General features: G+C 38.3%; 2 protein-coding genes across 5 annotated transcripts in view; both read left to right on the plus strand.

Moving 5' to 3' along the window:
- The window catches only part of mef2aa (myocyte enhancer factor 2aa), a 52,409-nt gene extending 42,055 nt beyond the window's left edge, over window positions 1-10,354 (plus strand). The window contains 6 exon segments of the mRNA XM_030135969.1: window positions 2,862-3,046; window positions 6,108-6,177; window positions 6,180-6,236; window positions 6,395-6,518; window positions 6,715-7,015; window positions 7,017-10,354. Of these exon segments, the coding sequence (XP_029991829.1) occupies window positions 2,862-3,046; window positions 6,108-6,177; window positions 6,180-6,236; window positions 6,395-6,518; window positions 6,715-7,015; window positions 7,017-7,052 (773 nt within the window). The 3' untranslated portion in view covers window positions 7,053-10,354.
- A 3,250-nt stretch (window positions 10,355-13,604) lies between these two features.
- mctp2a (multiple C2 domains, transmembrane 2a) overlaps window positions 13,605-20,151 on the plus strand; it is a 32,605-nt gene continuing 26,058 nt past the window's right edge. For 2 of the 4 annotated variants that reach the window (XM_030135959.1, XM_030135961.1), the window contains exons 1-8: window positions 13,614-13,729; window positions 15,510-16,546; window positions 17,064-17,129; window positions 17,200-17,311; window positions 19,401-19,543; window positions 19,665-19,741; window positions 19,823-19,937; window positions 20,026-20,049. In XM_030135959.1, coding sequence (XP_029991819.1) covers window positions 15,527-16,546; window positions 17,064-17,129; window positions 17,200-17,311; window positions 19,401-19,543; window positions 19,665-19,741; window positions 19,823-19,937; window positions 20,026-20,049 — 1,557 coding nt within the window. In that variant the 5' untranslated portion in view covers window positions 13,614-13,729; window positions 15,510-15,526. Of the gene's footprint in view, window positions 13,730-15,509; window positions 16,547-17,063; window positions 17,130-17,199; window positions 17,312-19,400; window positions 19,544-19,664; window positions 19,742-19,822; window positions 19,938-20,025; window positions 20,050-20,151 lie in introns of all 4 variants that reach the window. The other 2 variants (XM_030135962.1, XM_030135960.1) reach the window with 2 other exon arrangements.

Genomic DNA, 20,151 nt, shown 5'->3' on the forward strand with positions numbered 1-20,151 from the left:
ATTGATGAGAGATTTAAGGAGGAGATTTAAAAACTGCTTATTCTTATTTAACATATTTATTAATACTGAAGCATTCCATGGCTGCGGTACACCATTACAAAGCATGTTTGTAAGTGAAACACGATGAAAACCTTGTTAGGGATTGATAGTGCCAGTGTTCTCATTAAATGCATATTATACTTTGTACAAATGAATTACCTTTTTTATAACTGAAGACTGATTATGTCACAGAAATAATTTAAAGTGTCTGCATACTACAGTTTTGTTTTTTGTTTTTTAGGGCCATTGCCATTTGTCTTTCATGTTAACAAATCACCCTCTGCACATCCTGCCTGGTCTTAGCATCCTGACACATGAACAATAGGCCTGTGATGGACCTATCATTAGAAAATTGTTCTCTTTTCTGAAGCCCTGTGATTCTCATCTCTTATTTCTTCTCATTCATCAAGACATTTTCACTTTTGCCTAAATGTGAAACACATGAGATGTTGGGCACAATAAGTCACTTTGTTTTTCCCCCCATAACTCCAATGGAAAACAGTGTTTCAGTTGTCAACACAAACCCTTATGTAATGCACTGTCCCAGACTATGTTAATCATGTAGGACAATGAACAGAAACCAAACAGCTTTCAACATGCACAGGTTTCAGTTAGGGAGGATTTATTGGCAAAACCAATCTATTAGAGAAGTCTGAATATGGAATGAGGGCAGACTTCAGGAATGCCCACTGAAGTGTCTCGCTGAAACTTGTGCCTGTTATGTTAGCTTAAAACTTTATGGTCCAAGTATTTGTGCACACTCAACTTCCCACACTTGGCAATTATTTAATTGAAATGTGGGATTTACAGATCACCTGATATTATTATTATAAGTTGAAAACTCTGGGTTGGTCTTGGCTCTTTCTTAATGTGTGCAGAGAAAAACAATAGACACAGATGTAACTAATTGAACAGCTAATATGGACATGAAATGAGATTGAGGCTGTTTTGCAGATAATTTTTAAACATGTCCTATCTTAAAAAGAGTGGATTTACATTAAATAAGACCGCTTCCATGGCCCTAATAATAAGCATACTGACTTGTTCCAATTTTAGCTAGAATTTATAAATTCACACCTGTGCTTTTCCTAATAAGGCAAATCAAAACATTGCTCATGAAAAATAACCTTATCTTCTTTTTCTCAACATTAGCTGAATGTCTTATGTCTCTATTAAATCACAGCTCACTGATTTTCATCAGAAATGTGTTTACGTGCCAGACGGCTACACTGCAACCCATTCCCATACATGAAATTGTATTTGTTCTAACATTTTGTTCCACTCAATGACATCTTCACTACATTTAATCAGCTTTGCTATTTTTAGAGAATCGGACATTTATTCTGCTAATTCTGTAAACACTGTTTTCTTGCAGCAGCCAAGTCTTGTATGATCAAAGCTAGAGCTGATGGCGAGAGCTGCTTGTTGATTCAGCTGTGAGATACTATTGTAGGCTTCATAACTGTTTATTTGACCATGAATTGTTGATGTCCTTATCTGTGGTTAGAGGGGCTATTGTTCCATTATGTTCCAATGCAAGAACCTACTCGTTGTGCATACACTTTGTGTTTCGTTGGATACACTGAACACAATGGAGAAGTCAGCAACTTGTTGAAGTGTTACTGATCTCTTGATGCAGTACAAGATACCATTCATTCCTTCTTCCCCTTGCTCCAGGATTTCAAGATATTTTGAGTTTTTCATTTTAAGGTTTTATTGAAAAAATGTTGTATCTTAAAATTTTTATTAAAAATGTATTTGTTGCAATTGTTTTCTTTCAAAAACAATCCATGAGTTTATTTTATTATACTGGGTCCACTACAAAGTTATACAGATGAGTCATACATTTGTGGTGCAGGAACGTTTAACTTTCTCCGACACTGATAATTAAAAATCTTGCAGGTAATGCATTATAAAAATATCAAGCAAATTGCATTTTATTTGTGCTCTAAAAAGTCAAATTCAATTCAAGTTCATTTTGATTCTATATTTTTTGTACCAGAATTCCACATTTCAAAAACTTTCATGTACAAATCTTAATTTTTTAAAATTGTGAGTTTAGTCACAAATACACTCATTACATGAAGAATCATTTGGCTAAAATAATTTATGTTTAAAACAAAAACAAAAAAAGCAGTGCTTATAGACTGTAACTGAAAATTGTGCAATAGAGGTCCGAAAAAAAGTCATCATAATGATACCTAATGTAAATGTTGTGCAGTACAATAAAATAAATTTCTACCATTGAGTTCTGGTAAATTTACCTTTTGCATAGATCACTTGTCCAGTTACAGAGCGGGGGTGAAGAGGATGAAAGTTCCAAGAACAAAGTGGTTAATACTCAACTGTGAACGGAAATGACTGAAGTCTGTGGGACATAAAGGTGTGAAGAGTGAAGGAAGAGTCTAACACTTAGCTTTTCCTTTCTTTTATTTTTTTTCTTTGTAAGCACAGAGAAAAACAAGTTCTTTTATTATTTTTATCCTACTGTAATGGCTTCAGCTATTTCTTTTAAGCAGTCACAGTACATTTGTCAGTGAACTGCTCCTCATCCCAAGATGCAAAGAGCTGACTTTGATGCAATCATTCACAATAAAAATAAAAGGCTCATCAATTTTGAAATGGACATTTTACTTTTGTAAATGTGCAGGATAATTATCCAAGTCTATTAAAACTTCCCAGAGGGTTAGAAACACTTAATGCTGCGTGCTACAGCAAGCTGGAAAACAACATAGTGTGAGAGGTTTGCTTGATGACTGGGATTGTTGTCAGTCACAGTCTGTGGTTTGATGATGTGTTTCTGTTGCTGTGTACCTCTGCAGGGAATGGTTTTGTTAACCCCAGGGGCTCTCCAGGCCTCCTCAGCACGCCCAGTGGCAATGGCCTTGGTAAAGTCATGCCCACCAAGTCTCCACCACCCCCTGGAGGGAACATGGGAATGGGAAGCCGCAAGCCAGACCTAAGGGTTGTTATCCCTCCATCTAGCAAAGGAATGATGCCCCCACTGGTGAGTATGGAGCACACTACTGCACTCCAGCTCAAGGACCTTAAAATATCCCTGCATCAGGGCAAATCATAGACATTTCTGTTGCTTTTATCTAGATTGTCAGAAAATTTTGTAAGATTGCTCCTGCACACAGTTTGATTCTATGACACTCACGTCCTGTAGCATGCTGTGCTAGTGAGGTTGTCACCTCACTAAGGATTGTTTTTCTGCCAAATGGGACTTGCCTAGAGAAGGCAGGCTACAGCATTCCCCTTGTGCTGTTTTCTTTAAAGATCACCTCCATTACATGAGAACTGCGCCAAGGCTCTGCAGCCCATGTGTTATAACTCTTACTCAATTATTCACATTGAAATGAGAGGCTTTCTCTAATTATAATAATGAAGGTGCAGGGCGCTCTGACCACAGTGAACACCTGGGGCTACACTAGACTCTCCTGTCATAAATCAACATTCCGAAAAAAAAACAACACACTTTCAGTGGGAATTTTCATCCAGCAATTTCTCCAGCTGACAGCAACAGGAGCCACCCACGAAAATGATTGTGTTTGGTAAATAAACTTGAGTTACTGTTGGTACTCCTCCTTTGGTTAGCCCAAACTAGCCTGGAGCAATGTTACCGTTCAACATGTGGAATCAGTCGAGCAGGAAAGATTGTGTTGTAAGAGGTCTGAAACAGGTTAGGCAGTGGTCGGAGGTATAGTAGGTTCAGTTCTGTCTGAGCCAACAGAGCGTTTAAGACTGGTAGAGGATGTGGAGGGCGCTGGCTGTGGCAGGTCTGCAGACAGCCTGTCATTAGGCCATAATGGTATTAAATTAATCACATCTCAGTGTGACAGAGTGTAGATGAAGACTTAATCAGGGGCCCAGGGTGTGAGCCAGATAATATCTTGTCGCCCTTGTCGTGTCTTCCTGCCGCTATTGATTGAGTGTGGGTATTAAGACAGCCCTGGCCTGGTCGCAGTATGTCCCACAGCAAAGGAAAGATGGAAGATGGGCTTCTGGCATTAAACTGCAAGCACAGGGAGCATTTGGAATGTACAGTGCTGCTTTCCAATCACTTTTGGTACAAGTAAAGAAGTTAACTGGAGAATTTATTTATTCCAATGATTCCCCAAATATTGAGCTTCACTGAATTTGTTTTGGACATCTTGTCCTTCATTTTAGCTTCTTCCAAAATCCCACATTCTGTGGCCCTGTACATGCATACTGTGTACATACAGTATACATTGTACGCTTCTGCTTTGAACAGAATGATTCATGAGATTTACAACAGGCCATAGACACAAAATAAGTGTGATTTTTCAATGGCTGTGGAAGTCATTCACACCTCTATATTTCGTCGTCTTATTAAATCCTGATAGCTGGCAGCATTTTTCAGAGCGATTTACAGCCGCTCTTCTTTTCTGTAACTCTGCCTCTCTCTTTTCTTCTGTTGAGGGCAGTCGGAGGAGGAGGAAATGGATTTGGTGAGTTTTGACAACTGCCTGAGCAAATGGCTAAAATGTGAACATGCAATTGGTAATCACACATGCTAGACTGAAGGCAGCGCTCAAACCGGAGATTGGCTCTCAGAACTGCCAGCAATAATAAATAATAATAATAAAAAAAAAACGTTTTGTCACTGCATGTTTTGGGCTTGGCCTGTGAAAATTGCCTCAGCCTGTTAAATTGGCTCCTTCATTCCCAACACGTCAATGTTAGTCATATACCACCAGGAGTGTGTGTGAGGAAGAGAGAAAGACCAAGTGAGAGAGAGAGAGTGAGAGTGCGAAAGTAATAAAGTAAAAATCAATGCTTAATTTTTAGAGCCTTTACATCATACAGTCATAATTTAACATAGTTTTGAGATTGAAAGAAAAAAAGTGCTGAGCTCCAAATCATTTATGTTTTTTCCATGGAAGAGAAGAGCAAATTAAATCATCTTGAATGATGTCATTCTGTGAGATACTTGGGTTTGGTGAAGTCATCTGGCTGGAGAGTGTTGGAACAATGAAAGGAAGCCATCAACTAGATCATAATACAGTGCTGCTTCAAATGTAACCACTGGCAGCTGCACATATGTTTGTTACATTATACACTATGGGTTTGTTATGGTATTGTTCTAAACTATGTCTGCATTTGATTAGTGCAGTTGGACTGTGTGCATTTGTAGCTCACGATGTAGTTTGCTGCATGACAACACCATGCTGTGTAGGTGTGTTTGTGTGGACTGCATGCCAGTCTTTGCACTAAAAACCACAGAGGCATTACTGTGCGTCACTCTGAGAACTGAAATGTGTATTTTCTATTATCCTTTGAACCCTTTCAGTTTGGGCTTGAGTTTAAGCTCATTCACGAGGCTTGCTTTTCTGTCTCTCTCTGAGTTTTAATACAGTAGAAGCTGTTTAAGAGGGCGTTCACATTATAGGTCTATCTCACCTGTATTGTGATATTTGTGTGAAAGCGGTATTTTTTTATAACTCTTAGGTAAAAACCTTAACTTAATCCTTATTGTAATGAACCTTGGCTAGTGAACACATTTACGTTAATGACATATCCAACATCACACTATATCTATTTGGGTGTATCAGTTGGGTGGAAAATTAAATATGTTTTGTAATATCTACAATCTGCACAGTTTTCTCTTAAGATACTGACTAGATTTTCAGTGAATTCCTTTTTTGCAATTTATACACATATTGATAATGCTATATCCCTAATTAATAGAAGAAACGCAAAAAAAAATCTACATAAGAAGCTACTTTATTGTCTGAACGTGTCAGTCCTTTATTTTTGGTAATATTTTCAAATTAAAACAATTTTCCACAGTAAACAATCTGATTAGAACGTTCAGCTGTTGACATCCTTGAATCTACACCACCACTGCCACCTTGTGGCTGGCATAATTATAACATACACTTTTCTTTATAAGCTGGTTATCTATGGTAAGTGTCGTTTACATTTTTAATTAAAACTGAAATTATAAGCTTTGATATAAACATGAATGCATCATCTACCGATGTTGTTAGAGTACTATCATATGTGTTAATGCATTTTTTTGTACTTTTGTGTGTGTTTTGCAGAACACCCAGAGGATAAGCAGCTCCAATCCACCCAGGCCACTGGCCACTCCAGTAGTGTCTGTTACCACCCCAGCTTACCCCACAAGGGTCTGGTCTACTCAGGCATGCAAACCTCCTACAATCCTGCTGGTGAGTCTGGCCTCAGTCCCCCCTCACACTGAAACAGCCATCTCCAGCTGTGGATTTGCTGTACACCTGTGGTTCTTGCTCTTTTCTCCGTGGCACATAATGTTGTAGCTGAAATGCGAGCGGGTTCTCACTGTGTGTGGCTGCTTTTGTTTTTACAGAGTACTCCCTGAGCAGTGCAGAGATCTCATCCCTACAGGGCTTCAGCTCTCCTGGGCTCTCGCTGGGCTCCATGTCGGCATGGCAACAACATCAACTGGGCCAGGCAGCTCTTAATTCTTTGGTGTGAGTAACACACTTCCAAACAAAGGCACACTCTCCAGACGCCCTCACATAAAAGCAACACCCACTGTGCTCTGTGATATCATGCTGAATCACACATCTACATATTCCTGGCTTTTCACATTTTTGCTCCACACATTTGTTGGGTCTTTTGAACTAAATGCATAAATGTATTGTTCTGCATATCTTCTCTGTGCAGTGGTGGAGGTCACCTACCTCAGGGCTCCAACCTCTCTATCAACACCAGCCAGAGCATAAACATCAAGTCTGAGCCCATTTCACCACCACGGGAGCGTGTCACACCTTCTGGCTTCCCCCCTCAGCAGCTACAGCAAGGGTCCAGCCGGCAGGAAGTTCTGGGACGTTCACCTGCCGACAGCCTCAGCTCCTCCTGTAGCTCTTATGACGGCAGTGATCGCGAAGACCACCGGGCAGACTTCCACTCCCCGCTGGGGCTGGGCAGGCCCCCCGCTGGCTCTGAGGACAGGGAGAGCCCCTCACGTCAAGCGGTTGCGCATGGACACATGGGTGACATAAAGAGCATGGATTAGTCCTCCAGTCACCAGCCAGTCCAAGATTGGGAGGGGTTAGACCTGGAGATAAAAGAAAAAAAATGAGGGTCCGTAGAGCTATCATCACAAAACTATTATTCAACTCCTTTTCAATTTGTAAGACTGAGCGGCAAATGTTATAAGACATGTCAGGACATATCTAAAATACATTTTCAAACTGATACAATAAACGTAAAAAAGAAATCTCAGTTAGCTGGACTGAATTATATGCACAAGCAGGTGGTATCAGGTACTTGGTGCAATTCAAATAAAGTCTGAAGAAGAGAGATGAAAGAACATTAAGTGGTAGATTATTATAGTCACTGGTCTAGTCAGACACTTACATGTAGTTGCTGTTTTGCTGTTGTGCTTGCAAGTTGCAAACAATCAGAGAAAGTTGCGTTGCTTTCAGGCAGAGGACCCTTATATACAATGTTCACTGCAAGAACTATCTTTTAAAAAATCATGTTGTAACCATACAAGACCTTTATCTCAAGTGGCCTCTTCTAATTTATTGATTCAGTCGATCAGGATATCCTAAGAACATGATGTTAATTAATATTCACAGGTCAGCACAGTCATTTGTGTCATTTGCAGTCAAGACTACTTTAGTGACTACATAAAACAGTACTGTTGGTGGTTAAAAAAAACAACAAGAAACAAAAGAATTTATTGCAATAATGAATGACTTTATTTTATAATTTAAACAAGTAGGGTATTTAATGTGCAATTAAAATAATGAACCTGTCCAGTTGAACTGGTGAGAAAATCTGCATAACAGTTAACATTTGTGTAACAGTTCATCAGTAATATAAGCCAAAGCTGTTCTTTTGTGTTTGTTTTGTACAGTTGCTATGGTTTCCTAACAGTTCACTCAGATGCACCAGTTTTTCTTTTTGTCATAGTTTAATTTGTTTTTGTGTTTTATTACAGTGTAAAGTCATGTAAACTGATCTTGAATCGATATCTAAGCCATGAACATTTGCTGTTCTGTTTGTATAATTGAAAATTCGAGCCAAACCTTTTCTTTGTATGTAAATAGCAACTTTAATATATATCATCAGGTGTGTGAGTACATACTGAATGTATTGTACAATCACCATTTTCAAGAAAAGTATATTTTTGTGGATTACAGCCAAGTTTACAAGAGTAGACCCTTAAAAAGTAGATTATTCACTGGTCAATATTTGATATTCTGTTAATTTTACCATAATCTCTTTAAATTGAATTATGAACATAACCTCCCACATGTTAGTAGATGTTTTTCTCTCTATTAGTGATGACTGTCTGTCCTGAAAACATTGTAATAACAATGCTGTGAGGTTGAAGTTCCACTATTTCATATTTGTGAAGGATGATCACAAGGCTAAGGGAAATAGGGTTTCTTCCCTCCTTTTGTGTTAGCTTGTGTAAGTTGTATACCAGCAGCTGCTGAATACACTGCCAACATTTAAATCCAAGGTCCCATGCCCATATTGAACAATAATCTATTGTTGTTGCATGTAGCTCAACTGAAAGACATGCTATCTCTAGAACCATTTCTACTATCCTGTTATTGCTTCATTGAATTTAAGCAAAAGAAGAAAAAAAAAAAACATAGTAGAAGTGGCTGCTGGCCTTTTTCACAAACCTGACCATGTCTATGCCCATTTGTTGTAAATATTGCAGTCTACAGTCATAATTATGTACAAAATACTCATGTTTTTTTTTTTTTTCTTAATTGGCTCCAGAACCTGTATCTTCTATCATTGCCCTATTACTGGTAAAGAGTCCTGTAGGCCTAGTAACTTTAGGAGCCAGAAAAGTGGAAATCTGAAGGCGCTGAAGTCATGTACGCGGAAGGTGTTGGGGACACGAGGCTGATTCGTGTTATCACACCATGCGGAGACAAGAAGGGAAAGAGGGCTGTGACTTGTTTTCTTCTCCATCATCACAGAAGCAAATATTTCAGCAGCTAATTCATTAAAACACAGTGTCATGACTTCAATCTCACTGCTGGATTGCACACATTTGTATGAGAAGTTTGCTGTATGAGAGAGGTATCACTCTGCATTCGCTGTGACTTATCTTGTGTGTGTTTCTGAGGTTTTTCTCCTCTCCATCATCAGCTCCATGGTAGTTGTCAGTAACGATGCCTGTGATGAACTATGCAGTGTTTTAACATGACATACACAGAAAATGATGTCATTACAGGTTATATGAAGTCCACGAAGCTTCAGGAAGGGATGCACGGCTTGGACATAGGAGTATGTAGACTGTTTCACTAACCCTTAAGTGCCACGGCTGGAAGTTGCTGGACTATAAGTTACATATAACACATTTAAAGAAATGATTGATTTGGATAGCCCACATGAATTCCCAATGTTCATATATGTTGGCAGACATTCTTTACGCAATGCATAGTAATCCATATTGTAAAACACAGCAGGTGTAAAATAGCAATATAAATTACAACAACAAAACCTGCCTTCCTTGGCAGCATCACCTCATAGTTGAGCACATACTTAGCACTTAATAACATCAGGGAATTTTGTAGTTTCTCTATGATATGCACAGTTAGGAAATGCCTTATCCCAAAGAAAAATTTCACCACTATTTTTATTTTCAGTTTAAAAAAAAAAAAGACTAAACAATGCAGATTACTCAAACGTAACCAGACCTGCCTCTTCTCAGACAACTCACAAGAAATGCACAGTGGATGCTCTGTGATACACTTTGCTCTTTTGGTCTATGTTCAAATTGTGCACAACTGATGAATGTGAAAGGAAAGGGTAATCAGTGAACCTTTGTAGAGGACTTTCTTCACTTTGCCGTGCAAGAGTACACTGCTTTGCTTCATGGCTTTTATAAACAGAACTACGTGTTTGGTAAGTGTTTGTAGTTGATAGTTCACTTAACTAAAGAAGCTGTTTTTTGCGGTCTGAATGCTCAGACCGTTTGGCGGCACAAGCTGGACTTTGTTGCCAATAATGAAATTATTTGTTTCAAAATTGAAAGAGATTTTAAGTTAATCTACATTTTATTTCCTTTGAATGTGTTATTTTGTTTTCATCATACAATAAATATTCAAGTGAACTTTTTATTAAACAATTAAGATACTATGCTAGATATTGTTGTACAAAATTTGTATTCTTCACAAAAGTACAAATATTGGCTTTTAATGTGTAATTTAGGTTATCTCTCTTATTCTGTATAAAATGAAGTAAACAACTCTTACCTAGAATTTGTTCTCCTGTGAAGTCCCAAACAGTAGAAACTGTCAACTTTATTAACACCTCAGTGTATGCACAATGTCTACTCATCTTTGACTTTTCTACATACATTCTTTCAAACCGTGTGTGTCAGTTTATTCACTGCAGCCAAGAACAGAAATACAAGCAACTTTGTAAAACACAGAACATATAGGCCTACATACAGAAATAGAAAACTGCTCAATGGAGCATATCCTGCATTATCATATTGTTTGGCTGTACTATTTATTATTACTGATGCCTTAACCTTTAAACCCTAACACTAAAATGATCCACCTGGACTTTTTTTTTCTTATTTTGACTAACTGAAAGGCTAGAAAATATGCTGTGAGTGAGTCTGTTTGGCCATTTTTCTAGAGCACTTTTTTTTTTTTTTTTTTTAGATCTTTCAAAATCTATCAATCATTTACACTTTACTGTATGTTACTATACTTATAAAATGGCTTCTTCTCCAGCCTCTAATGCAGGCATGAGTGAAATTATTGTAATGACCCAAGAAAACCTATAAAGTGCGACGTCTGAGGTTTCAGAAACCGTTGGAAGTTTTCCAGTCGCACCAACAGTGACAGAGTTACAGCCATCCGAACTGTATATACGCAGGGTGTCAGCAATGACACGTCAGGTTTTAAAGAGTTAATATAAAGTATCATTCTGTGGTTACTTGTGGTACATGTCCTTGTCTAAAGCTCAAATTTCATTATTTTAGTTCTCACGTGGTTTACTGGGGATGTTGAATCACTTTTTAAGACTATGTTGGACTACAGCATGGGTTGGCAACTTTTACTATTTAAAGAGTCATTTTTGGCTAGAAATTTAAAAAGGAATCACAAATATATTCTCTTCATATATTTGGCCTCAAGGTGGCTATTCTGTGCTAAAGTATTTAACATTACTTGATATGGAATATCTTGTGAATAATAATGGTGCATTTATGAAATGACATAACTTCAATAAATAAAACAGTGACAATTTGTTCATATTTACTGAAGCAGAATGCTGTTCCCAACCAAAAAACACATGATTTATTGTGTTGTGGTAATAAATAAATGAATACACCCAGTGTCATAAAATAAACAGTTGTCTGCTATGAAAATAAACAAAAACATTACTATCTTAGCTGACACTAATTGATGAAAGGTTAAAATTATGTTATTATTATTATTATTATTATTATTATTATTATTATTATTATTAATAATAATAATAATAATAATAATAATAATAATAATTTAATTAATTTAATTTAATTTAATTTAATTAATTATTTATTTTTATTTTTGCATACTATAAGAATGTCTTTAGGTTTGCAGCAAACAACACCAAATGAAAGAAAAGCGCTTTTTTTGTTGTTTTTTTGTTGGTTTTTTTACAAACCACATGGAGCTACTAGAGAGGGAATTACGACAAAGGTGGCTTTGAAGATGCAGGTTACCCAGCCCAGGACTACAGTAACTACACAAAGGAAGTGCAAGCAGCATATGGTGTGAAACAAACGTGTTTCACAAGTGACACCTAGTGATATTTCTCTGTTACAGTAGGTAGATTGAGGTTGCAGTTTTCCATTATCGCCCGGTAGGAGGCACTGTAATACAAAAAATAAACAGGGTTTAATGGTGCAAATCGCTCCTCATGCATCTGAACAGGTAAGTGAGCTCCGTAAGTAATGAACAGAGTTTTAATATATAGAATGCGTTTCATTACGGAAAAAAACCTGTATGTTTTAGCTCTCTTTAGGGGCACCTGTAATGTCACAGCTGGTTAAATTACAGTACAGGAATCACCTATCAAACGAACATCAGTGTTACTGTATAGCAAAACACATTTTATGGTTAATTCGATGGGTATTTATTGTATTATAAATTTGTTTCTATGTCTGTAAAGTCTCTTGATTGCAGTTCATAATTGTAATAATAATAATAATAATAAAAAAAGCTTATTGCAAAAAAGCAAATCAATACTCAAGTAAGATCCCAAGTTCAAGTGCAGCCTCTGTGCAGAAGGTACAGGTGCAATATATTGTGTCAGTCAGTGGAATGTCTTTGGAGAACTAGACAATGAGGGGTTGTAGGTCACTTCTGCAGCCTTAGTCAACAACCTCAGTCATTTATGTTTGTGTAAACTCTTAGGGCTTTGCATGTGCATCAGTGAGTATCTGTCACTAAGTACATGTTTTGGCTTCTCATCCTTCAGACCAGCTGTGTTGCAGGCTGGAGCAGGACCAGTGTTCATGTGTAGAGTAACCAAGCAGGGGTTTGGGTTGTTTGAGTTGTGTGAGAAGGACCGCCACAGGCCACCTGCCATAGGGGCTTGCCCTGTTCGGATCCCCAGCCCTGCCTTTCAACTGGATGCCAAATTAGGGTTCTTTCATGTGGGCCTGATCTTCTTAAGACATTAGCAAATATTGAACAAGACTCAGGCCAGACTCAAACACATCTGTTGTCATACTGTATAGTCTGTAGTGTTCAGCGCAGAGGAGGAGAGACAGTGAATGCCAGTGGGTCTGTTGCATTAGCTTCTATGTGTGGACAGAAAGCTATAGTTTATGCTTTGCAAAACACAAATGCTCACTTTTGACGACGTTTAGGCTAAACCATGTTCCACTGTAAAACAATATGGGGCTGTGTGGAATAGAAGTGGAGTTTGGTATGACAAGACAGACCCTGGGCGCCAGATCCCCCATGCTGAAGATCAGGGATGAGATGAGACGACAGATAGCCAACATTTCATATGCCTCAATCATGTTGCAGAATCCATCAGCAGTATTTCAGGGTTGTTTTGGACAGATAAGAAGGAGAGTTGTATTGTAGAATTAGGATAGATTATGGCCATTATGGTTTTTTCAAATACTTGGACCTATAAGAACCCATTATTAGCTAGAGGAAGTGTAATGCATGTGAGTCTTAAAACAGACAAATAGCCTCACATATGCAAATGATAGTCAAATATTCAAATAAACAATAAACAGATCGTCAGAAAAAGAGGCTTTCAGCCTACTGTGCGTAAGCAACTGCTTTGCATAGCCTGTGTGCATGTGTATTAAGACTCTTTCCGTGGCTCTCATAATATAATCAATATCTGGCCCATTTTTTATTTTTCCATGCAACTCATTTATCATTTAAGCAGAGAGTAGAGCAGTAACACTCATCCTTTGGGCTTTGACTGTGGTATTCCTACAGCTGTTGAAACTCGCCTGGTGAGGTGAGTGGTATGGCTAGTGAGACAGGTATGGCTAGTTTCACCCAGTCTGGCCTCTCCACCAATCACTTGCCTTCAAAGTTGTCTTCAACAGCAAAGTGCATGTGTTGTTTGAGACACTTCCTCTTTTTCATCATAGTTGGAATGGTTGAGGTGCCTCTCTACTGTATCAGAGGGTGACGTGGTTAAGCTGTTCAGCAGGGCTTGAGCGGAAAGGGTACAGTAGTGTTTATTTGTATAAATTCGCTTGGAATAATCAAGATACTGTATTATTTGACCTACAGCATATGAAATAAGTTAGCACTAATAAGGACTGTGGGCTTTTTTGTTTTGTACAGTGCTGATGTAGTTATTGGCAGATTTTAATGAAAAGGTAGATAACTGGTATGACCTGTGTTCAGTGCATTAAAATAAAACAAAATCAATTCTTTTTTTTTTGTTGTTTGTTTTCTGCACAGTGACACCTGAATGTAACGTATAGTTCAAGCTTTAGAAACATAAAACAGAGCGCCTTTAGATGAAATTCTCCTGAAAAAACTCACATATAAACTCTTACATAGAATTTAATAGAAATGTCTGTCAAGATTTAAATGCAGCTCAGTATGAACCTGTTATTATCCACTGATCTGCCAATACTAGGTTGAGCTGGATTTATAAACAATGAACAGAAATTAGGAGGTGAAAATGTTTTTATGCATCTAACAGAGACTAAAAATGATGTTTTCAAATGACTACTGTAGCTCAAACTGCTTTGTAGTTATTCAGTCCAGAATATATGAAGGCTGAGAAAACAGCAAATGCTCACGTTAATATTTATCAGCATTTTGCTTAAAACATGACTTACATGATCACATACTAAGAGGTTTAATGGTGTGTTTTCTTTGTGTATATTAGCTTGAAAAAAATCAAGAGATAGTGTTCTATAAACTAATACATTTGAAATCATTTATTCAGGGCTATAAAATGAGACATTAGGCCTTTTCACTTTTACTACTGGTTGGCCTTGGTAGCATAACACCTATCTTTAGCACGGCGATGTCTTCGATAAATGTGTGTTAAATGACAAATACTTAAAGTACATAATCTGCCACTATTACATCTGAATGCAAGGTTCATTTTTATTTTCAAAGATATCATATAATAGTTTGTCATTAGATTCAACTTATTTACTTATATACATCTGAAATGAAATTGAGTTGAAAATATTATGTGAATGAGTCACATAGAAAGACCAACGAGTTTTTCATGTTCCCCACCTACATTTAAAGCCAGTATTCACATTTGACATTTACATTTATGCATTTGGCAGACGCTTTTTTCCAAAGCGACTTACAGGGGAAAACCAATCAATCAATCAATCAATCAATCAATCACATTTTATTTATATAGCGCCAAATCATAACAAAAGTTATTTCATGACACTTTACATATAGAGTTGGTCAAAACCAGACTCTGAGCCAATTTACAGAAACCCAACAGAATCCTCCAGGAGCAAATACTTGTGACTGGTGACAGTGGCAAGGAAAAACTTCCCTTTAACAGGCAGAAACCTCAAGCAGACCCAGACTCCTTGAGAGTGATAAAACCATTATTTACATTTACCAATGATTATTTACGGGGGGTGGGACCTTTCTGTGTGGAGTTTGCATGTTCTCCCGTGTCTGCGTGGGTTCTCTCCGGGTACTCCGGCTTCCTCCCACCATCCAAAGACATGCACTAATAGGTTAATTGGTTAATCTAAATTGCCCATAGGTGTGAATGTGAGAGTGATTGTTTGTCTCTCTATGTCAGCCCTGCGATGAACTGGCAACTTGTCCACGGTGTACCCCGCCTTCACCCCTATGTAACTGGGATACGCTCCAAGCAACCCCCGTGACCCTAGTGAGGATAAAGCGGGTTCAGAAAATGAATGAATGAATGAATCATTATTTACAGTGTTTCATTGTGCCTGTGACACACTGGGTCCTTGGTTTCACTGTTTGTTTTTATCTTAAAGGTTAAACCAATCTCAAAAATGGATTCCAAGAAAAAGAACTTCTTGGAGAACCTGAAAACTAAGTTTGGTAAGAAGACAGGTAAGAAGACACCTCTGCAGCAGGGAAGGAGGCTGGCCCACCGACGCAGCATTTCTGTACCAGATCTACGACTTGTACCGGGAGTATCTTTCCCTGAAACCGCCTTGGAGACCGTAACCTCTGACGCCATCTTTTTTGGCGTCTCCCCTGGTACAAGCGATACTGATTCTATTGCAAGTAACTCAGTCACCGATGGACCACTTTTCGCAGACAAACTGACGGATCCAGTCCAAGAACAAAAACTCAGAGTTCCCCAGGATAATGCTACTTGGGCTTTGAATAGAATGAGTGCACCATCAGAGACAATGTCTCATTATGAGGAAATTAGTGATATGATGAGTTCAGCCTCAGACAGCAAGTTAAATCTGATGACTAGAGAAACAATATATGCACAAGTTGATAAAAAAGCCAAGGGGAGTGAGCAGAAATTTTCTTTTGACCCTGTTCCTGCACCAAGATCTGTTTTTACCAATTCACAGGTGCTTTCACCAAGACCACCCATACCGGAGAGAGATATGTCTTTTGAAAGAATTCGCTCCATCCCTGAAGAAACCGTATCACAGAGGCAGCATTCAGGTTCTGTCACCGCAGCATTAGCCAGAGCGCAGTCATTCGGAGACCAAGTGTGTCAAAACACAGAGAAGAAGTCTGTATCATTTGAGCAAAGAAAGCCATCATCTGAAAAGGGGGCTCTGTCAACAGTCAGAGAAAATGTTCCACATCCACTGGTATTAGATCCTCAGGGGGCCACTTTAGAGAATACAGATGGTACCTCTCTGGACTCTGTTTGTGGAACTCCCAGTGAGGAGCAACTCAACCTACCATGGACGACAGATTCAGAGGAACTGGAACGAGAACCTTTCTCTCCATTGGTGAGGAGGGAGTTTGATATGGAAGAGGCCATCCTACAAGGAGTACAAAATGAGTACAACGAAGAGAAAAGGTTCAGCTGGGCAGAGGTTAGTCTCTTAAACCTGATTATATTTCACAGACGTGGTGGTTTTATTACATCCTGTTGAACCTTATAGTACATATAGAGATAGTATGCATTGTTTATTTATCCACAGAGACTATTCAGTCTGCTGGTGCTACATATCAAAAGCATGTGTAGATGTAAAGTGACCTCCTGGGATTTGACTTTTTATATGACCCTTGGGTATACTTGAAACTGCGTCTATTGTGTCCTCTTTTGCTAGATGCCTCTCAGATATGAAAACCAGTCCAAAACTTGTGTTACTAGTCAGAGGCACAATGCAGCATGGAAAGGAACACACAAAGTACAAAAAAAATCCGATAATATCAAGCTTTGCCTTACACTTGACACTTGTAACTGCTGTAAGCAAGGTTAAAATACAGCAGACAAATTGCTTTTTGTGATCTGAAAAGACATGACTCTGGCAATGAAAACGGGTGTTGCTCACAAGACACGCATTCGTGGTTTTATCAAATGTTGCTACACCTATTTTCCTTATGTAGATGTCAAGTGAGCCGTGTGACCTTGAACCATGCGAGGAGACTGCACAGGATCCACTTGATAATTCTGTAAGTAAAGTAGGCCAAGCAAAGATACATTCATGTGCATAAGCGTATTAATGTGACTGGTTCTCCACAGCAGGGTGTGACTGCAGGCCCTGAAGTCCAAACACCTGCCCCTTTCCAGAGATACCTCTTAAACATAAACCTAAAGCAGGGCAGGAACTTGGTCATCCGAGACAAACGATCCGGTACGTGAAGAACCTGCGGGTAATCGCACTACATATCTGTATACATCATGTAATATTTATTTTGTTTGCGTTCCAATGATTGAATTAAAATGGTAAATAAGTAATGTGCTCTTGAGTGTGAAGTCAAGACAGGATGTGTTCAGTAAATGCTTCTCTTGTGTGTTTACATGTGAGAAAGAGGACTCGTGTTAAGTGGGACAAGTGCAAAGAAAAAAAAAACACTCCAGAAGTATGCAGTCAGACCAGTACGACAAAAGACAGACTGGGATAAAGGGAAACATTACTAATTAAAGGGAGCCATGATCAGCACAAAACACCTGTGACAGTGTAATTTACTTTACTTTGAAATGGACTGTAAGGAGAAATATACTGAATTTGTTTAATGGAAATTACACATGACTAATCCTAATTTTTTCACTTCTTAGCTATTGGAACATAATCCAAGGTGTGAAGTAATCCTCTGAATGTAATGCTATCATTTTTATTCTTCACAAAACATTAATCATAATATTCTAGAGGAGAGCTGTGTTGATATGTATACAAAAAATTGAAAAAATATGTTATTATTAACTCTAATAATCAGTTATAAACTCCTTGATGACGTTTACACTGATCTGTGAGGGACAGACAAATAGACATACTTTACTACATTCATCTGGGAAATAGACATTCCTTTGTGTTTTCCTGATTCTTGTCATAACCACAGCCTGAGGCCCTGATGCCCCTTTGGAATCTACAGTACATTTTGGAAAGCATGACATCCAGTGTTCATAGAAGGAAGTACAGCGAATAACAAAATTCATGTGTGGTCTCATCAATAATGATCATTTACTGACTGTTTGAAGTCAACTTATATGACTCCTTAGGCAGTGAAAAAAAACAAAAAAAAAAAAACACTGATAATGTTAGATTCCATAATGCATTTTCATACCAGAAACTTTTGATTAGAGAATTTTTTTATTTTTTATTTTTTTAATGTTTTTTACATGTTACACCTTGGCTATGTGATGCATTACCTAGTATAATTCTGTGGTTACATTCATTTTGCAAACCTTAAAGAGTAATAACGAAAGTGTTTGTCTCTTATGAGATGTTTTTCCCTGAATGGTGGCAGGAGACCCTCCAAGACCAGTGCCCTGCTCCCCGCTAGTTGAGACCTTACTTTCTGTGACAAGGTGGCACCATGATGATGCAATCTCCATACGCCCCCTGTCTCTCCACTGTTTGCCCAACAATCAACATCGGCCAAGACTCACCAATGGCATACACTGTCATTACATATTCTGAAAGGACCCACGCCACCAGCCCCCACTCCTTAGTTTTTGTTCTCCCCCTTTTTTCCCATTAATTTCCATCGTCACCGTTTTCTCAGTCATGCCAGAGCTTTTCTCCTTGCTAGCTGCCACATTCTCCTCCTGTCAAGTTGCCTGGAGGTTTCCCTGTCACAGGCTGGCAGGTGGAGCTGCTGTGGGTCCTGCCTGCCTTTGCGAGATGTTCATTTGGAGTGGGGAGCTGACAGGCCTGACAGCCCATCCCCACAGGGCCTTTGTCATGTGATTCAAGCCTCCCTGCAGGCTCTCTCAAGCACCCCTTTATTCCCCTATACAAATGAAGGCATGGGACTGGCTTTCATTTTTTGGCCAATCTGCATGCAATTGCTGAAACAAAGAAGTCCCATACCCCCACCCCACTAGCAGACAGACTTTCTTAACAGGCTTGGGAGATTAACACTGGTTGCTTCTAGATTTTGGTTTCTGGTTGCCTCATGCTGGCGAGTGTTTCTACTCTTTCACAATTAAACAGCTACATCCCTCTGTTTTTGCCATGTGTGGGGTGCACCTCCTCCTCACATTTTCAGTCTCTCACACAACCACCATGGGGGAAGGGTGTGTATATGTGTGTTATCATGTACATTTATAGTGACAATATGTTTTCCTCACTTAATAATAAAAAAATCATAAACATATTTTGCATTTGATACGTAATTTTCACCACAAAGATTTAACACTGTATTAACATGTAATTATCACTTGTGTCACTCAACTACGCTAAATGAATTGTTTTGTTTTTTGTTTTTTTTTAATTGTAGGTACCAGTGATCCTTACGTGAAGTTTAAACTTGAGGGAAAACAGTTTTATAAAAGCAAAGTGGTCTATAAAAGCTTGAATCCACGGTGGAACGAGTCCTTCTCCCATCCTCTGCGAGACAGAGAACATATTGTGGAGGTTCGGGTAAGAATTTATCGAGTTGCCTTTTAATTTCTGAATAAAAGTGCATTGTAATGAAATAAAAAAGTTGCATTTTTTACAGAATTTTACACAATCCCATAACTTTTAATAAATATTTGTCCAGGTTTATGACAAAAATCGAACTTCTGACGAGTTCATGGGCTCCGGCAGCCTCTCACTCAAAGAACTCGAATTGTACAAGTGAGTAACACATTGTATTCTAATAAATACAAGTATAAGTCTCTGTCAGTCAGTTTTTATACCGTCTCTGTATCTGCACAGAAATTATGAAATGGAGTTGAAGCTTGATGATCCAAAAAGCAAAGAAGAAGACATGGGGGTTATTATTGTTGAAGTCTGTTTAATGTTTAGAGATGCCACCATCAAAAGAAGCCCTGTAAGTTTTTCTAATATCAGAAGTGTGTGTTATTGTTGTTATTTCCTTTATCTTTTTCACTGATTCATATCATTATTTCCTTTTATAGAGATGGCCTCAAAGGAAGAATAAGGTAAGGAGTTGTATATTCTTACCGTTTTCTTAAACTTGCACATCTCAGTCATTAGTGTTCCAGTTTGCAACTTTCCTATTTACACTTTAGCGGTTATGGTTA

Source organism: Sphaeramia orbicularis, chromosome 6 (genome assembly GCF_902148855.1).
Source record: "Sphaeramia orbicularis chromosome 6, fSphaOr1.1, whole genome shotgun sequence".
NCBI classification, from domain to species: domain Eukaryota; kingdom Metazoa; phylum Chordata; class Actinopteri; order Kurtiformes; family Apogonidae; genus Sphaeramia; species Sphaeramia orbicularis.